Genomic DNA, 20,126 nt, shown 5'->3' with positions numbered 1-20,126 from the left:
TCAATCCGCAGTCTTTTATCATGCACCATTTTTGTTGAATGTATGGCATCGACAACGCTGCGGTTGTCCACATATGCCTCCATGTGCACTTTAACGCCGATCACATCAGCCAAAACCCCCCTGAGATACACTCCTTCTTCCAACCCCTCCTGAAGACTAAGAGCCTCTGCAGCCAAGGTGGAACGGACCACTCTCTTAATCTCGCCAGAATGCCATGACAAAACACAACAATTGCTATCATCAGCAAGAAATATCACATGCGCACCCACGCTGCCAATGCCATCACTCAGATTTGCATGAGCAGCATCTGAAAACACAATAATCCTCCATTTCAATTGATCATCCAGCCTAGGAAAATACACTTTTGTTGAAACAGACTTCAATTTTTTCAAGGCTTTTGTAGCTCTTATAAGATCACACACAGTGCCTGCTTTGAATTTCGTACTAAGATCCAGCATCTCAAAGGCTAAATCAGGCCTCGAACCTTGAACTGCCCAGGTCAATTTTCCAACTATCCCCCTAAATTTTGTGCTTTCGTTTGGGCACTTCTATCTGATGATATCACCTCAACGTGTATGTCTTCAATAAATGCAGACTGGTCCATGAACACACCACTCTCATCTTGCATAGTGTCAAACCCGATATACTGGAAACTCTTTTCCTCCAGCCTTCCTGCAAGAAATCTGTGATGCAATTGCTTCATCACAGTTGACTCAAAGTCTGGTTCACCACAATGCAAAAAATCGTCCACATGACTCACCAGCATACCACGCAACACAGAATCATTCTTGTAATAGAAGAAAGCTGGATCTAGCGGTGATTCTTCACACTTTAATTTGACAAGTTCTTCAACTACACTGCGATAAAACTGACGAGCAGCATCATTTAGTCCATACAAACAATGCTTCAATTTCCAGATATATCCTTGCTGGACATTTGCTTCTTCTGGTGGATCCAAGAACACATCTCTCTCCAATTCTTTTGCCTGCAGAAAAGCTGATCTGATATCTGTGGTTTTGACATTCCATTGCTTACAAGCTGCAATAGCAAGAAATAGTCTGAGGACACTCTTGCTGACCGTTGGAGAATCCTTCCGCATAGAAAAATCCTCCTCAAATCCTCTTGCAACTAATCTAGCCTTCACTTCTTGTCCCTTCTCTGTAATCACCCATCTTGTTGAAATTCTATGCTGTCCTTGATCTAGAACTATTTCGTAAGTGTCAAAAGATTCTAACTTCTTCAATTCTTCAAGCTTTGCACTTACACATGATTGTTCCTTGTGTTTTGACTTTGGAACCATCACGACATTGACATCTGCTACAGTTTCATCTACAGTGTCAATTTTCCACTCTGCAACGTCCAGGTTTACACTAACCGCTTCACCTGAATCTTGTCTCACATTGAACCAATTTGTGTATTTGCCACCTTTCTTTCCTGCTCTTGATATTACCTCAGCTAATACCCAATTTCCTTCTGGTGTCTTGAGTGATATTCTGTCGTTTTGTTTCAATGATATGTCTTTTGAAACTTGTCTTCCGTCAGTGATTTCTTGCATGCTGCTCTCTTCTGTGTCTCTATTGTTGAGATCAAAAATCTCATTCCCCATCTCCTCCTCACTTGCATCACCTTGTATGGTTTCAAAACGATCATCTTCTTTGTGACTTCTTTCAACATGTTCAAATTCATGACCTACTTTCTCCAGTCTATTTGGAGACACTCTGACGAAAACTCCACCATGACGAACAAAGATAACCTTTCCATCCTGGAACACAACTTTACCAGGTCCCAGCCATCGCTGCTGTCCTTCTCTCTTGTAGTAGACATGATCACCATTTTCATATCTTTCTTCTGATGCCCTTACTTTGTTTCTCAAAGCACGACGAATTCTTTCACAAGATTCTGACTCTATGAAAGCCTTTCTTGACTCATTCAAAGCATTTAAGTGTTGAGCAAATGTCTCTGAAGAAGTAACTCCTTCCAAAGCTGGGAGACGATCTGTCATAATATTTTGGAAGCTTAGGATTTTGTCCAAACACAAGCTGGTATGAACTGAAGCCATGCCACATTTGGAGTGCATTACGCGCCATATTTGCCCAACAAAGTAGAACTGAAAGTGGTGTATCAGGACACTGTTCTTCAAGCTTAACCAGCATATGATCAGTCACTGAATGTATGCGCTCACACAAACCATTTTGAAAAGGACTTTCTGCAGCTGTTGTTATCACTTGTACATCCAAGATGCTTGCTACCTCTCGCATTTCTTCAGCTGAGAATTCACCACCGTTATCAGTCAGAATTGATTGCATGACACCAAATCCCGCTCCTATCCAGCATGTCATAATCTTTCCTATCACTGCCGAAGGAGTCTTTCTTTTTATGAACACTGAAATGGTGAAACGCGACCACATGTCCACCATATGCAAAATCCAACAGTCCCTAAAGTTCTTAAGATCCATTGCTACCTTCTCATTGAAATGTGTAGCCATGGGTAAGGCAACTACCGGTCTGGAAGGGGTTTTTGAATGAACTTTGCAAATGTCACAATTTTCACAGATTTGATGTAAAATATCTCCATACTCGTCTTTCCATATATTTGCATCACTCAACAAGGCAATCAGACGCTTCTCTGATGGATGAGCAAATTGACGATGAAGTTTCTGTAAGATCTTCTTTCTATCTGACGTTGAAGCATCATACAGTGAAACCATATTGACACTTTCACAATCTGCTGACAAACTCTCAATGATTGGCAAACAGTAATGTCCTGAAGATGTCATGTTTAGACAAACACAACTACCAAAAACATACGCACAGTCATTTTCCAAGTCAAGATGAACTTTAGCACTCTTCATTGCCGACAGTGATAATAGAAGAGGTATATCTGAATCGACAACATCTGAGATGATAGTAACTTTCTTTCCCGCTACAACTGCTGGCAGTTCATATGAACCAAGAGATTTGTACTTATCTCCACCACCAAACCGAAAAACAGTATCACTGCTAGTCTTGACCACTTTCTCTTTTTCTTGTTTGGATAAACTGTCAATATAACACTGCAACCACAATTTTCCGCACACTGTCTTGGAACAGCCGCAATCCAACACAGCACAATTTCTAGCCTCACGTCCCAGCAACACTATTTCCTCTTTTTGATCACCAGTGAACAAAATAGCATACATTTCGTCAGATTCACTAGTATGTCCATGTTCATCATGCTCTGTGTAGTATACCCTTTTTGATAAATTCTCCCAGCTGTCTGGACATCTTGTAATCAAGTGTCTATAGGAACCACAACACAAACAAGTCAAAGGTTTACCATCTGGACCAGGAGGGTTCATGTTTTTACCCCCTCGATATGAAGATGATCCCCCTCTGCCTTGAAATCTTCCTCTATTGGAGTAACTGGTGTTTGGAAATCTACTTTGACGTCTTCCACGAAATGTTGCGGATCTTTGATAGTTCTGATTAAAAGCACCATAACTCTCATCAGCAGCCAATGCAACAGGTTCAACTTTAATGGAAGGTATCTCACTTGACTTTTTAAAACTTGTTCCACCTGTCACATCACTTCCCAAAAATTTCTTCAAAGATGTTCGGGATTGTTCATACAATTGTCCTTTGTTTGAATAGTCCATCCCAGTCAACACCAACATCTTCTCATCTCTTGAGATATTTGCACGTCTCAACAGCTTAAAAGCCAAAATCTCGGGAGGCAATGTCATATTTTTCTTCTTAATCTTGTTGTACATCAAATCAAACTTTGTAATATAATCATTAATGGACTGTCCTTTCTCTCTACGAAAATCTTCAAACTCTTCAAACTTTTCCAAACTATCAGTCAAATCATCTTTCAGAAGATGTTCATCAAGAAACTTGATCAAAATGTCGAGACCATTTTCTTTTGATAAATCGGCAACGTTCATGTGGTCAAACACATTTTCACGTATACATAAGGGATGGTCATAAGGAAGCGACAACGCTACAGCTACACCTTGTTCAGTCGTTTTTGCAACAGTTACCTGTCTCCAAGCCAGCAGTTCTTGTTTGTATCGTTCATAATTTCCAGCTTTAACCAAATCCGGGGGATTCAATCTCATGGTCGCCATGTTTTCGCACGTGGACCGTTTTCAAACTTGAAAGTCAATAAAGTATCCTAAAACTTCACACTTCACAGCCAAATACGCTTTTCACCGTCACAGACGCTAACAACAACCTTCGCTATATGGACACGCTCTGCTACCATTTGTTAATTCGCCATATCACTGAGAACGACACCAACACATTTTCAGCACTTCTCCATTGTTAAGCAACTGTCTTATGGCAGCTAGATCAATCCGCAGTCTTATGGATAATGTAGAAGCCCTGGAATGACAACAATGAGAAAATCTTACTTATTTTCAATGCATGGCTAAATCTCCTGCCAAGTTCTTCCAAACAGTGTCATTGTTATAACTGCATTTGACATACTTTTTAGCATATTTGTTGCTTGAGTTTCTTGAGTGCTGTAGAGCTTAGCTGGTGGGGTGTCTAGATGCCCTGACTGCTGAAGAATTTAGTAAGTGTCTTGGTGTCCTCTCTGCTTGAGAATATACTTAGTGTCCGGATAACTGGCAACTTTAGTTGGTGTCCTTGAGGCTTCAGAGTGTAGTTGGTGTACGGTTGTCCTAACTGCTGGAGTGTGTAGGTAGTGTCTTGGTGTCATGACGGCTTGAGAGTATAGTTAGTATCTTGGCGTCCTTGCTTCGTGAAGCCGTAGTTGGTGTCTGAGTGTCCTGGTCGCGCAAAGGCGTAGTTGATGCCTGGGTGTTCTTGCGACTTGAGAGTGTAGTTTGTGTCTGAATGTCGTGACTGCTTGATAATGTAGTTGGTATCTGGGTTTCATGACGGATTGAGAGTGTAGTTGTGCCTTGGTGTCCTTGCTGCTGAGCGCGTAGTTGGTGTCTGGGTGCCACGACTCCTGGAGAGTGTAGTTACTTTCGGGGTGTCCTGAATACCAGAGACCGTAGTTGGTGTCGGGGCGTCCTGGCTGCTGGAAAGTATAGTTGGCTTCTTGGTGTCATTGCCGCGTGAGACCGTACCTGGTGTATGGCTTCCAACGTCTGGAGAGTTTAGATGGTGTCTTAGTGTCCTTGCTGCTTGAGAGCGTAGTTTGTGTCTGGGTGTCCTGACTGCTTGAGAGCATAGTTTGTGTCAGGGTGTCCTGACTGCTGGAGAATGTAGTTGGTGTCTTGGTGTCCTGACTGCTGGAGAATGTAGTTGGTGTCTGGGTGTCCTGACTGCTGGAGAATGTAGTTGGTGTCTGGGTGTCCTGACTGCTGATGAATGTAGTTGGTGTCTTGGTGTCCTGACTGCTTGAGAGCGTAATTTGTGTCAGGGTGTCCTGACTGCTGGAAAATGTAGTTGGTGTCTTGGTGTCCTGACTGCTGGACGATGTAGTTTGTGTCTTGGTGTCCTGACTGCTGGAGAATGTAGTTAGTGTCTGGGTGTCCTGACTGCTTGAGAGCGTAATTTGTGTCTTGGTGTCCTGACTGCTTGAGAGCGTAATTTGTGTCTGGGTGTCCTGACTGCTGGAGAATGTAGTTGGTGTCTTGGTGTCCTGACTGCTGGAGAATGTAGTTTGTGTCTGGGTGTCCTGACTGCTGGAGAATGTAGTTTGTGTCTGGGTGTCCTGACTGCTGGAGAATGTAGTTGGTGTCTTGGTGTCCTGACTGCTTGAGAGCGTAATTTGTGTCTGGGTGTCCTGACTGCTGGAGAATGTAGTTTGTGTCTGGGTGTCCTGACTGCTGGAGAATGTAGTTTGTGTCTGGGTGTCCTGACTGCTGGAGAATGTAGTTGGTGTCTGGGTGTCCTGACTGCTGGAGAATGTAGTTTGTGTCTTGGTGTCCTGACTGCTGGAGAATGTAGTTTGTGTCTTGGTGTCCTGACTGCTGGAGAATGTAGTTGGTGTCTGGGTGTCCTGACTGCTGGACGATGTAGTTGGTGTCTGGGTGTCCTGACTGCTGGAGAATGTAGTTCTTGTCTGGGTGTCCTGACTGCTGGAGAATGTAGTTGGTGTCTTGGTGTCCTGACTGCTGGAGAATGTAGTTGGTGTCTGGGTGTCCTGACTGCTGGACGATGTAGTTGGTGTCTGGGTGTCCTGACAGCTGGAGAATGTAGTTGGTGTCTTGGTGTCCTGACTGCTGGACGATGTAGTTGGTGTCTTGGTGTCCTGACTGCTGGACGATGTAGTTGGTGTCTGGGTGTCCTGACTGCTGGACGATGTAGTTGGTGTCTTGATGTCCTGACTGCTGGACGATGTAGTTGGTGTCTTAGTGTCCTGACTGCTGGACGATGTAGTTGGTGTCTTGGTGTCCTGACAGCTGGACGATGTAGTTGGTGTCTGGGTGTCCTGACTGCTGGACGATGTAGTTGGTGTCTGGGTGTCCTGACTGCTGGACGATGTAGTTGGTGTCTGGGTGTCCTGACTGCTGGAGAATGTAGTTTGTGTCTGGGTGTCCTGACTGCTGGAGAATGTAGTTGGTGTCTTGGTGTCCTGACTGCTGGAGAATGTAGTTGGTGTCTGGGTGTCCTGACTGCTGGACGATGTAGTTGGTGTCTGGGTGTCCTGACAGCTGGAGAATGTAGTTGGTGTCTTGGTGTCCTGACTGCTGGACGATGTAGTTGGTGTCTTGGTGTCCTGACTGCTGGACGATGTAGTTGGTGTCTGGGTGTCCTGACTGCTGGACGATGTAGTTGGTGTCTTGGTGTCCTGACTGCTGGACGATGTAGTTGGTGTCTGGGTGTCCTGACTGCTGGACGATGTAGTTGGTGTCTTGGTGTCCTGACAGCTGGACGATGTAGTTGGTGTCTGGGTGTCCTGACTGCTGGACGATGTAGTTGGTGTCTGGGTGTCCTGACTGCTGGACGATGTAGTTGGTGTCTTGGTGTCCTGACAGCTAGAGAATGTAGTTGGTGTCTTGGTGTCCTGACTGCTGATGAATGTAGTTGGTGTCTTGGTGTCCTGACTGCTGGACGATGTAGTTTGTGTCTGGGTGTCCTGACTGCTTGAGAGCGTAATTTGTGTCTGGGTGTCCTGACTGCTGGACGATGTAGTTGGTGTCTTGGTGTCCTGACTGCTGGAGAATGTAGTTTGCGTCTGGGTGTCCTGACTGCTGGAGAATGTAGTTGGTGTCAGGGTGTCCTGACTGCTGGAGAATGTAGTTGGTGTCTGGGTGTCCTGACTGCTGGAGAATGTAGTTGGTGTCTTGGTGTCCTGACTGCTGGAGAATGTAGTTGGTGTCTTGGTGTCCTGACTGCTGGAGAATGTAGTTGGTGTCTTGGTGTCCTGACTGCTGGAGAATGTAGTTGGTGTCAGGGTGTCCTGACTGCTGGAGAATGTAGTTGGTGTCTGGGTGTCCTGACTGCTGGAGAATGTAGTTTGTGTCTTGGTGTCCTGACTGCTGGAGAATGTAGTTGGTGTCTTGGTGTCCTGACTGCTGGAGAATGTAGTTGGTGTCTGGGTGTCCTGACTGCTGGAGAATGTAGTTGGTGTCTTGGTGTCCTGACTGCTGGAGAATGTAGTTGGTGTCTTGATGTCCTGACTGCTGGACGATGTAGTTGGTGTCTTGGTGTCCTGACAGCTGGAGAATGTAGTTTGGGTGTCCTTGCTTGAGTAAGTAAGTTAGTTGGTTTGAACAGTATTTCAGTTATATCACAGTATGACTGCTTAATGTGGGTGGACACCCCGAAGTGATGCAGGTCACACTTCCACTTTCACTTCCACTTTAGTGAAACCCACTAGAATGGGTATGGAGCTGACAAACCGGGAATCGAACCAACCATCTTAGTTTTCTGGCGTTCCCAAGGGGCGCAACCCTTCACAGCGAATTGCGCCGCCTTAGAGGACTGGACCACCCGTGCACCCTGCTGCTTCAGAGTATAGTTGGTATCTGGGTATCCTGACTGCTGAAGAATTTAGTTGCTATTTTGATGTCTTGACTGGTGGAGAGTTTATTTGCTGTCTTGGTGTCGATGGACAATAGTTTGACTTTCAAAGATTCAAATTGTTCCATTGTACTGTATTGGAAAACGTATCAAGTGATGTTGTATCAACATTATTCCAACGGTGCTTCGTGTCAATGATCTACGTTTTTCGATGACCTTTTTTATGCTGAAATTGTGTGTGTCGGATCATCACTCTTCATTAGTTCTTGGCAAATGTCTGTCATCTTTGGATCCCCTAACTACGCTCATTGTCACAGCGACTACATGTCTATTTTTCATTTAATCTATTCTTTTACTTGGACATAGCAGTACCATGCTATATGTACACTTCCCAGGAAGATGAGAATGAAAATTGAGTGCACACTGATCTATTGGCCGGGTTAATGATGTAACAGCTTTGAGCATGCACCGAGTGTATGGAGACTAGTGAAACATACAATGTAAGTATATATCATTATCATGTGTGGCGCATTATCAAGTATAGTTTTGTCCTGAATGATTGCATCCGAGTGTCTTGCGTTATAGTTTACGGCAAAACTATACTGTACACGCAACACAGCAGTAGACCAAAATAATAATGTTATTTCTTTTCTAAGATGCCGACTTTAAGACTTACCTCTTGTTGGAATGGAGATGCGTTAATTAAAATCAAATATGTAATAAGCGGCAGGGAAAATTATAATTCCTCGATCAGAGCTAACTGACGGTTTGTTCCGCCTAATGGCATGTGCTTTAAAACATTAGGGTTCGGGGTTAGAAAAGTCACATTGTATTCCGTACAGGGTTTGATTGGCTGAAAGTAGGATTTGTATTTATGTTTTCATATGTACTAGGTTCAGTTAAATCAAGTGGCACAAAACATTCCTCCAGTGCATTATGAGGCCGAGCTAACCTATGTAAACCAAGCCGAATTCTGTGGCGCTGGGTATTGTGAGTTCAGGGGTTTTCCGTCGTCAAAGTTGAAACTCATGTTTCCACCAAACCTGAATGACTGCAACAACCGGAAACCATAACATGGAGCGATTACCGAGTTGTGGGCACTACATGCTCATGTACCCGTCAATTGCAGCTCATGTGTAGCCTTGGCTTGAGGTGAGGTATCTGGCATGGCGTTGTCGTTCAAGGTGTGCTTATGTAACTTTTCAACGACTGCTCATTCGATTCCTGATAGACATAATTCAACATGGGACATATGATCAGTATAACATGTCACACAGTTGAAACGATTATAATACACATCCGCCAGAGCACGGGTACGTTGTTCCTACGACATGTTGGTCATCCAGGAGGCTGTTAGCCATGACAGTGTGTATACCTATTCGCCTTAGCTTCACCTCAAAGAAATTATCAATAATGGACTAAAAGTACTGTCAGAAATATTAGAAAAATGTTTTTTTTGCCCGTTACAAAAGGATAGAAATTTCATAGACTGTTGCTATTGAAATATCTAAGTAACTACCAATCTACCTACCTGTTTGAAGTATTTCAGTCACCAGGAGTCCTGTCCACAATTTTACAGGAGATAAATTCTAACGAAAACAGCCAATTCAGATTAATTCTAAGTCTAATGATGGAAGTCTGAAAAGGACTTTAGAAATATGCGTTCATGACTTCGTTATAATAATGAGTTAAATTAGGTAGATTTGCTTTATGTTGTTACATGCTATTTTCATAGCTCTATATTTCGCATTTATTAAATGAAGCCAGAAAAGCATTTTTCTAGCATTTCTGGCTGTACATTGGAATGCTCACTTCACGTTTGACACTTTTACAGAATAGTGTGTTCACTGACAGCAGAACGCTTGATTTTCAAAGGAAAGACTTTCGTTTCGTTTCGGGGTCATGTACGTATTCAGAAACAACCTCACAATCTGCGTATTGCTATATAATACAGTTTTTTAGTTTTACATCGTACCAAGAAAGCTCGTCAGAAATGCAGAACAAAACGACGTCGTAGTCAGGGCGTCACGGAGAACGGAGACTTTGACAATTTCTTATAAGTTTTCCAAATCGTTGTAATGCATCTATTTTAACTCCCTAATTCTTGCTACGATACCTTTGCCATGTATATTCTTAAATACGTTGAGCCGGTGTATGCAACGAATTGACGAATGGATCTCTCCAAATAGGAGAAAATACTACACAGTGTATAATCTGAAGTTTGCTTTGTCTACAATTTAAACAAGTGGGTGTACAGTTTTCACAGCACAAAATTCGTTTTCAAACCTGATTTGTTCCACTTGATTCCATCAAGACCATATGTATTGAAGACATGTCTTCATGCGATGCTAAAATGTATGCACACGGCAAACGCGAACGTGAGTTTGTAAACACTATCCAATATGGCGGAGAGTTCACATCGGTATTTTGAGTAATGTTCAACTTCAACGTGACGGTTGAGGAGGATGGACATATAATAATTACCTGTGACACTCGGGGGGTAATCGAAAGCCATGAGCGTCGAGTGAGTTGCTGAGTGTGCTAATAGATCTGGATTCATCGAGGGCGAGTATGATGAGTGAGTGAGTTTGGTTTAACGTCGCTTTATACAGTATTTCAGTTATATCACGGCGTGTCAGCTTAATGTGGGAGGAAAGCTCGAAGTAATGCAGGTCTGAGACGTTTACCACTTCGGTGAAACCCACGAGCACGGGTATGGTGCTGACAAACCTAGAAACATAGTCGGGGCGAACCGGGATTCGAACCCACAATCATAGGTTGCTAGCGTGCCAAAGGGACGCAACTCTGCACAGCGAATCGCGGCGCCTCAGACGACTGGGTCACCCGTGGCCCCGAGTATGGTGAACTACTGTAAATGAACTACTGTTGTTGTGAAGAAGATCGATTTAATGCCCTCTTAAAAGTTCAGTTTATCAAGGAAATGTTCCCCATCACAGAATTTACCTGTATTTTCCAGAGCCCACCCCCTGTACCCCATAACGAGGCAACAATATATATGCGACCAGATCTTTATTTCTACAGGAATGAAACAGCAATGTGCATTATCACTGCTTCGTTGTACAAAAAATATGGGTTAGTAAACTTAGTAATCCAACAAACAACACTTGACACGACCGTACCAACCCCGTAATTACATAGCCCAGTTTCTGTAATACGGTAGTACTGTTTGTCAGAGATTGATAAGTAACAACGTTCCGGGATCAAATATTTCGTAATTACTTTTTGCCATTAAAGTAAGCCAAGAGGGGACTATCTTTAAATGAGACCGCCTCCGTGGTCCAGTGGTACAGCGTCTGCCCGATCCCAGGCCATGCCATAGCAAAATACGTTAAAAGATGGTATTTGTTGTTACCCTGCCTTGCTGGCGGTCGGCATTAAGGGGATAAAACAAGGACTGGTCGGCTCGGTGTAAGTACTCATGTTCAAGAGGGCTAGCACAAGCAGCCACACACACATACACACTCACAAACACACACAAACACACACACACACACACACACACACACACACACACACACACACACACACACACACACACACACACACACACACGCTATCTCACCTCACGTATCTTTTAATGCGGTTTCACAAGGGTTGACAGTGTTACAGAATGTAAATTTATTTCTGATGATAGTATGTGGCAAAGTGATTGAGGCGCTCGTATAATATTGATCTTGGTAGTGGTGGTATGGTATATGGGCTTCAGGGCGACTTGGACCATTAAAGGTGTATTTGCGCCCAACAAAGCAAATGTCTTGAAACAAGAGGAAAATTAGTAGTGAAAATGAAATTTTTACTAATATGGAATCGAAATCGTTAGGTTGGGATCTGAAGTTTGATATTGTTACATCGGCATTTAGCCTGACCACACTTGAGATGTAAAAATATGAAATCCGATATGCCCCAGCCGTTCAAGGTCGAATCCTTTGAGGGATCAGTAAAATTGTGTGTTAATTTGACATAATGTTTAGTCATAAAACCCTGAGATACAGCTTTTAAAATATTTGGACTAATTCCTGTGTTAATTGTTGACAGCTTACGTCGTATACAGGGTACCCGGTAGGCATGTTGATAAATACTTTTTTGTCCTAATAACAAGCATGCAAGTCCCGAGAAGTATTATAAGGTAACAGCCTATGATATAGGAATCTGCAGTATTCAGTAACCTTAATAACTCCAGACACACTCGGAATGATACGCTTGTACGACAGGCCAGGTTGTGTCACAGATGTACATTTAATTAACACCTGAACATCGATAATCCTATATTTTCCTAGTGCTATTAAGCAATGTAGACGAGAACCAAATGACATGAAAACGTGTTGCCATCCATGTAAAGTTATATAGTGTGATATCATTTTACATCAATGATGTGAGTGAGTGAGTGAGTGAGTGAGTGAGTGAGTTGGGTTTGAAGACACTTCGAACAATAGTTAATAAGCTTCACACACAAGATGTTTATGGTTAAATGAAACGACACTGCGAAAAACGGTAAACTTATGATGATGAAAAGAATCTCCAAACATTTTGCCTTTCGCCACCCTTGTGCAGCTTTGTATGATGCCAGAGCATGAAATAAAAATGAGAATGGAAAACCGTCTAGTTTTGCAGTATTCCCCGAAGGGTCGTATTTTAAAAAAAATTCACAATGTCTGGTAAGAGGCAATTACAGAGGCCAACCGGGTCATTGGTTTAGTGTAAATGTAATGAAAATGTGAAGTGGACTGACAAAAAAATGTTCTCAACAGTGTGAGAGGCAATACGTTCTCGGAAAACATGACAATGACAATGACAATCACTGCCAAAAGAATCCCTAACTGTTACCAGAGTTAAAATTTATACAGAAAGATGTTCTATGCATCCCATATATCCGCCCAAAGATTATCCGTATGTCGTTCTTTGACCACACATCATCGTGTACATGTTGGACGTTTAGTTTTGCTAGGATTCACGCCAGCATGGGACTGAATGCGAAACGGCCTATGCTTTTCAGTTGGTGCATGTTAGCGCACAAGGATATGATCTTTAATAACATTGTATGAGAACACCTCACGTCAGAGCAAGAATAATGCCATAGTGACTGATCATGATTATATCGAGAAGGTATTCAGCATTAGGACTAGCTAGCCTACTTACCAATCCGTTTTGAGGCACCAGACCGCGTTGGTTGAGCTTGATGAAGCTTTGACTGAGGAGTACTATATCCCGAAAGCTTTATTCATTGCTTCACAAGACGTTGTCGGGCCATTATGGCTCGTCAAGGGTATAAGGGTTATTGAATGAAGCTTTTCATGATCGTAAACAAATATGATACAGATACGCTATTCATATTGTCGTTTCGCCTCTGTGTGATGATCTCCCTAAATAGATTCAACTATGGATATCATCTTTGACACATTATTGCCATTTGCTGCATCTTTAACTCTGTATATTGATGTCATAATAATCGTCTTTAATAATAATTGCCTTGGCTTCCTGTTGTTGAGAATCCGGAAGTGACTCAGGTCGAAGACGTTAACAACTTTGGTGAAAAAACATGAGAACAGATATGGTGCTGACAAATCAAGGATACCATTTTGTACAAAGGGGGAATGTTGTTAACATTGTTTTTTTCTAGAAATCCATCTTGAAATGTGTACTGGATACCTTTCATTTCATGGATATATGAATTGCCTAAGCTCTTTTACAAACTCACAGGTGTTACCTTTCTATTAAATTACTATACATTTTGCCTGTTAAAACAAGATGGGATGTTTCGCAGACTGATGTTATTGAAATATAGAGTCACTACTGATCAACCTACCTGTGGTTAATCGACTATTTTACTGGAGAAAAAGTCGAACGAATGTCCAATTGGGACAGTCTCAAACAGACTATAGAAATATGCGCATGGGACTCTGTTATAGTAATATTATCGCACGATATGCCAAAGGAGAGACAAGGGCCACCAAACAATGGATGCCATGACGACATGACGACTACCGCCGCCGGGCCAATATACGTGGCAATTGATTGCCCAACGTAAGCTTTTGTACAATTCCACGGCTGAAAAGTCGGGAAAGACAAGGTTCCCACTGAGAAGCAGGTAACCCCGGAACGGGTCCCGCTGAAAAGCAGATAGCCTTAAGCGCGAGTATTAATTTGGAAGCAAGTAAATTTGTTACTAGCAGGTGGCCCACAGGAACCCCGCCACACAGCACCAAATTGCTACCCCACACCAGCGGCCACGTGATACGCAGAGATATCATTGTTGCCCAGCTTGCCTTTGAAGTGAAAAGAAACACTGACCTTTGGAGATAACATCTTTCTATTTGTGCAAAACAAATGTCAGGGCACGCAATAAATTGTCCATAAACACACACAGTACTTTGTCACTGAGATGGACGCCCTCCAAGGCATACCTGATGTCATGATCTGGGGATGTGGCATTATTGTTCCACAGAGCTCTTTGACATGTTTGGCTAGCCTGTGGTTAATATACTTTCACTTTCTCTAGATCCTTATTGGATCCCTGGCATCGTGCCAATATCGGCAGGGCAGCATTGATGCATTGACTTCTGGTGTCCGGATGTCGTATCCGAAGGATTGAAGCCGACATGTCAAGGTAGAGTTGGCTGCCCTTGACTGAGCACAGGTCATTGGTGCCCAGGTGAATGATGAGGTCTCTCGGGCTGTGCTGTGTCGCCTTGACCTGTGCAAGGATGGTGTCCAGCTCCTCCCACCTGATTTCCCCTCGCACCAGCCATACGCGGTTGGTCCGGACTGGTGCCCTTCAGAAGCAAGTACCGCCATGCTCTGGCCATGTAGCTAGAGCCCACCATCCAAACTGTAAACGATAAGAAGTGTAGTAAGTACCATGCATAGAATATTTAAATTAGTTGAAGCATTTGTTGGTAATCCTATGTTGGTAAGCGTAAGCATATGTAAGCATTGTAACATATTGCTGTATGAGGTTTTCAGGCACCCCGTTCATTGCTGCTGAATGGCTGCCCCAATGCTGTGTGCCTGGAATTGGCACCTACTAATAAGGACGAATGCATGTTGCGGGCTCAGTGGCGAGCGACTACGGGACATATCGGATTACCTGGTATAGATTACATTGTTGCAGTTGCCCTTGTACAGTACTGATCACTCTGTGATGGTGGGAGATGTATTGATAGCTATTGGGGGTTGCCCGAGAAACTTAAATTATGGATGGGGCAAGCTGGTTTAGAGGGTAAAGTTTGGACCAGCTCGCTTACCCTAACGAAACCGAAGGAGGCTGTACAGTAGACTGCCTTGAACAGTCTGGCTTTATATGCCGACGAACATACGTCTGGCAGATTGTTGGTTACTCATCTGCCGTGATGGGTTTTCTGCTGTCTGGTCGGCCAGCCGATTTGTGTAAGCCTGTTAATAGCATGCCCACCAGGAAATGGTTTGTACAATCGGTGAGCGAGCGCAAGTAGTGCTGTAAAGACAACGACGCAATGTAAGTCTAAAATGTGTTAGGGGAGTGGTGAGTGACTGACAGATAAGCAATAGAGTTTACGACCTGATCCAGCGGGACTGGGCACACCTCCTGTAGCTGATGTGTGGTCCGGAACTGGTGTAAGGCATAGATGCCTGTTTGGTAAGTGGACCATGTGTTTGTAGACAGAGATAAGTGTATGAGTATACCAGCTTCTTGCCTGAGATCAGCCGTATGTTGCACGGGAGAGGTGGGGGCGTGGGGGGTTGGGGGTGGGGGTGGGGGTGGGGGTGGGGGTGGGGGTTCTGGTCCAAGTATGGTGCTGCCTCTCGGAAGCGTTTGAGCTGAAGCCTCCAGAGAGAGCATCGGCAATAGTGTTAGACATACTTTACCTTAAATAGAATATTATATCGGAACCATTGCATGATTATGTGTCGGGGTAGGCTCATCACTCTGGGGGCTTCGGTAGGCTGTTTGTTGATAATTACAACGATGGCTTGGTTGTCGTGCGAGAAGAGGACCTTCTTGTTTGCTAGTTGCTTGCCCCAAAGTTGGATGGACAGGGTGATGGGGAACAGCTCTAGGAGTGTCAAGTCGCGTGCAGTTCCACCCGTCGCCCACTGGTTTGGCCATCTGCCGCTAAAACCAATTGCCCTGCATGTAGGCCCCACCCGCTGCGTCTGGAAACAGCTGGAGGAAATCACTGTCTACCCATAGTTGGTCCTGAAACACTGAAATGCCATTATAACCGGTAAGAAATGTTAACCATATTTGTAAGTCTTCCTTGACCCAGTTGGTAATCCTAATGTGGTGAAATGGTTGCTTACCTTTTTTTTAAGCTGGTCGATCAAACTAAGGCTGAATGCCCTTGCCATTGGTATGGCCCTGCACATAAAGTTAAGCTTGCCTATTAGGGACTGAAGGACCCTTTTTCTGACCTTTATGATACCTTTCGACAGGATGTCTTGCATTTCTACTGTCACCTCCTTGATCTTAGACTCTGGGATTCTGATCTGCATTGCAATGGTGTCAATTTCCAGCCCTAAGAATGTCAGTTGTGTAGAGGGGCCGACAGTCTTGTCGTGTGCAATAGGGACCTCAAACTGTTCCAGTGCATGTACGCATCCGTTGATGTTGTCTAAGCAGTGGCAGTGCCCGCTGTGCCCCCGTTAGAATGTCATCCAGGTAATGCATGATCTGGCATGCATGCACCATTGCAAGAAGGTACTAAATGTTTTAAATATGGCGCAAGATATGGAGCAGTCCAATGGTAAGCATTTATCAAAATAGAACGCACCTTCATACGCTCGAAAGAAAAAACTTAAAGCTGTCCATAAGTAATTTGCGTCTCTGTTATTGACCTTAACATATTGGTGACACCTGGGTGCCATTTCCCTCAGATCCACGAAGAAAGGGGCTATTAAATATACATTTCTTGGCGACTTGTTTGCTATCAGGGAAAGATTGGTTGGGCATGTATGGGGTCTTTTGGACCACATTCCCTCGAAAGCAGGTCCTTTAGCCGTGAGAATTTCTGCCACACTTTCGACATTTGTGAGTGTACTAACAATTGTGCAACAACCAAATTTATTTGATCGACGAACTCACCACATCAAAATATTTTCTCACCTGTTAACGACATGTGCGACTATTCCATCTGAACGAAAGAATCGGGAATCCCTGTATATTGTGTTTGATTGGCTGACCACTGGCATCCTCGTTTTGAGCTTCGAGGATTCTCCCTATGTTGGGCAAATGGCGGGAGAACTGAAACCAAGACTTACCTGTTGGTTTGCGCTGACCTGGCTGCGGCATTTATGAGCTGTGCCGATTGCACGTTAATTGCTTTGTTGGGAGGAAGCGTGGACGTGCCACCTTCGATATTCGCGAATTCGAAGACTCTGTGACAGACACAGATATTTAGCACTACCTTATGGACATCTGCTTATTAATTAGAAACCACTTACGATGAACTTTGAGCAGTAATGCTCTGTTGCTCTAACATTAGTACAACCTAGGGACAAGTCTAAAAAAAGGACCAAACTGTCGAAACTGTGATCATTGTAACTTCAGAGTGGGCAGCCGTTTGATGAAGAGATCGTAGACATGTCTGCCTGTGATAATTGTAGGCTCATATTTGAAGCTATTCACGATTTGCAGAGACACATAAAATTTGGTGTCCTGAACGCCAGGGGTTAAAAAGAAGACACGACGATGAAGGTGAAGACATACTATCGTTTAAAAGACTGCAGAAGAACGTTCTGATCATGATGAGAAATTGCCTTTTCGATACATTTCGAGTTTGAAGGAGAGCACAATAGAGATGAAATGGCTGCTGAAGAAAAGCAGTATGAAACTGATGAGATATTTCCAGAATGGTCTGAAGAAAAAATGAAGAAACTCTGGGAAAAAATCAATTTGGACAGACTTGTAAGACATGTGTCTACATTTGTATACCTTCACAATTGCCCACTGTTCTCCAAATATCACCCAAATGAGAAAAGAATTACCTACAGACTGTTGTCACAACCAGGTGCATAGAAAGATTGGACAACTGTGGAAATCTCTGTTGCCAAAGATACTATTACATACGGATATGGACAAAGTGGAAGGAGAGAACGGTTGTGACTGATGATAAGAGGAACACACTGCACATACTTGTAGTCATAACTGAGTTGGCTGCAGGTGTGTGAACATTATGTCCGCTTGGGAGGAGTGCCTGATTGACATCTATTATAAATGTTTCTAATCCGGACAGTTTTTCAGGGTCTGATAAACTGTAAATATATGTAAGAAAAATTGGAATCTATATAAGATATGCAAAGACAAAAAGCTTACAGTCTTCAGCGTCCCATGAAAAGAACGTTTGCAAGAAATAGAATTGTCGTCACTGGTACAGATGACCAGTGCTCTGTAGACTTAACCGACATGTTGAAATTCCTTAATACAATGATGGCGTCCCCAATGTTCATGGGGTAATTAATGTGTTTTCTTAATATCTCTGGTTGAGGTCTTTGAAGATCAAGCCATGACATAGTGCTGTAAAAGCATTGCAAGACATCTTCAAAGAAAGGAGACAAACCACTAGAATTCGTTTGGAGCTGAAGAAGTCCTGTCTCTTTTGAAGATTCAGATTCAGCATCATCCAACCAACAATGAAATCAAAGCAGGTGTGTAAGAACGCGTTTTGAAAGCTGTGAATACCACATTGTATCGATGTTTCATCTGCAAACAATCTTAATCATATCTGAAACAACTACAAAGTTTTGCTTATATGACACGTACCACAGAACTATTGAATTGCCTCCATCTAAAGTAACCAAAGACAACAAAAGGATCACCTGGTGGCGAATATGTTGGCCAAAGAAGAATGTGACAGAAGTAAAGAAGAATGCAAGAGAACCTTTACATTTAAAGATGGGAGATAAAGTCAGATCGACTCTTCTTAGGAATGTATTTTCCCGAGAATATGATGACAGATGGTCAGGAGAGATTTTCACTTTATCCCGGAAAGTATTACGGGGTAGTCTACCTCTCTACAGAACTAAAGATTATAAAGGTAAAGACATTAAGGGATCATTTTACGAATCGTAATTGCAAAAAGTTTATCTTGAGGCCCAAATAAACAATATTATGTCAATTGTTACCTGTATTGTTGGGATAATAATATGTATATATAGAAACTGTATACAATTGTTTTTGTTTATTCAATGTATATTTACATCCAAACACATTGGATCCTTAATAGCATCGTCTCTTCAAAATATCGCATGGTGACGCTATCGTTGACCTAGTTAGGTTTTAACTGAGTTTGGGGGATTCCCACTATGACGACATTATCCGATGGTGGCCACATCGCTGGTGGTGGCTCATATTTTCCCATTGGATTAATATGGTCATGGGGTGAGGTGGTCGGCTCGTACGTTCGTTTGGACTTGATATCAGCCTTGTTGCACCTTTGGGTGACAGTACAGATTCAGATATGTCATCAACTGAGTAAAGGAATTAATCCGTAGAACAACAAATACTTCTTGATTACAAACCTCCAACCACCCTGTACTCATCACGTTTCATAGTTTTTAACTATTCCATATTTTTTTCCAAACAAGTACAATGTAGTACATGTCTTAATTGACACCCCCGACAACGTATATCTAAAAAAAGTACAATAACAACAATATTTTGAGACCACCCCTCAGGTGACATTTGAACCTGTGCGAATGCACGGGCCGCTGTGAGGTCATCATGTCGGGACAGGTGTCAGGGAATTACCGCAGGCAAAAGGCTGTTTCATACATGCATGACACAAGTGTATCAAGACTTTACCTGCAAAGTACGTGTTTTAGGCTAATCACAGTGTCAGTTGGAAGATTCGTGTTATTTGGATATATACCATTTTCATGATTCGTCATTATTAAATGTAGCCAGAAAAACAACTTTTTCTAGCATTTCCGATAGTACTTCAGTATTGGTTTGGTTTGGTTTAGTTTGTTGTTTAACGCCGCACTCAGCAATATTCCAGCTACATGACGGCGTTCTGTAAATAATCGGGTCTGGACCAGACAATCCAGTGATTGCAACATTAGCATCGATCCACTCAAATGGGATCGATGACATGCATCAACCAAGTCAGCGAGCCTGACCACCCGATACCGTTAGTCGCCTCTTACACAAGCATAGTCGCCTTTTACGGCAAGCATGAGTTGCTGAAGACCTATTCTACCCCGGATCC

General features: G+C 43.1%; 1 protein-coding gene across 1 annotated transcript; it reads right to left on the bottom strand.

Moving 5' to 3' along the window:
- Positions 1–5,056: 5,056 nt before the first annotated feature.
- LOC125380010 (uncharacterized threonine-rich GPI-anchored glycoprotein PJ4664.02-like) lies at positions 5,057–17,209 on the bottom strand. The gene is made up of 4 exons (XM_048395977.1): positions 17,179–17,209; positions 16,333–16,436; positions 15,615–15,745; positions 5,057–7,619 (listed from the first exon to the last, which is right to left on the bottom strand). The coding sequence occupies exons 1-4, from the start codon at positions 17,207–17,209 to the stop codon at positions 5,057–5,059; spliced, it is 2,829 nt and encodes a 942-aa protein (XP_048251934.1).
- Between the last annotated feature and the right edge of the window lie 2,917 nt (positions 17,210–20,126).

The sequence above is a fragment of the Haliotis rufescens genome, unplaced genomic scaffold (assembly GCF_023055435.1).
Source record: "Haliotis rufescens isolate VD_foot unplaced genomic scaffold, xgHalRufe1.0.p SCAF_15, whole genome shotgun sequence".
Lineage (NCBI taxonomy): Eukaryota > Metazoa > Mollusca > Gastropoda > Lepetellida > Haliotidae > Haliotis > Haliotis rufescens.
This window is presented reverse-complemented; position numbering and strand designations above follow the sequence as displayed.

What these genes read in the sequence shown, in the direction of transcription:
- LOC125380010 (XM_048395977.1), bottom strand. Translation starts at nt 17,209, where the DNA reads ATGCCGCAGCCAGGTCAGCGCAAACCAACAG. An exon ending in AGGTCAGCGCAAACCAACAG is followed by an intron (nt 16,437 to 17,178) that starts GTAAGTCTTGGT and finishes TGACATTCTTAG; the next exon opens with GGCTGGAAATTGACACCATT. An exon ending in CAACATACGGCTGATCTCAG is followed by an intron (nt 7,620 to 15,614) that starts GCAAGAAGCTGG and finishes TACATTCTCCAG; the next exon opens with CTGTCAGGACACCAAGACAC.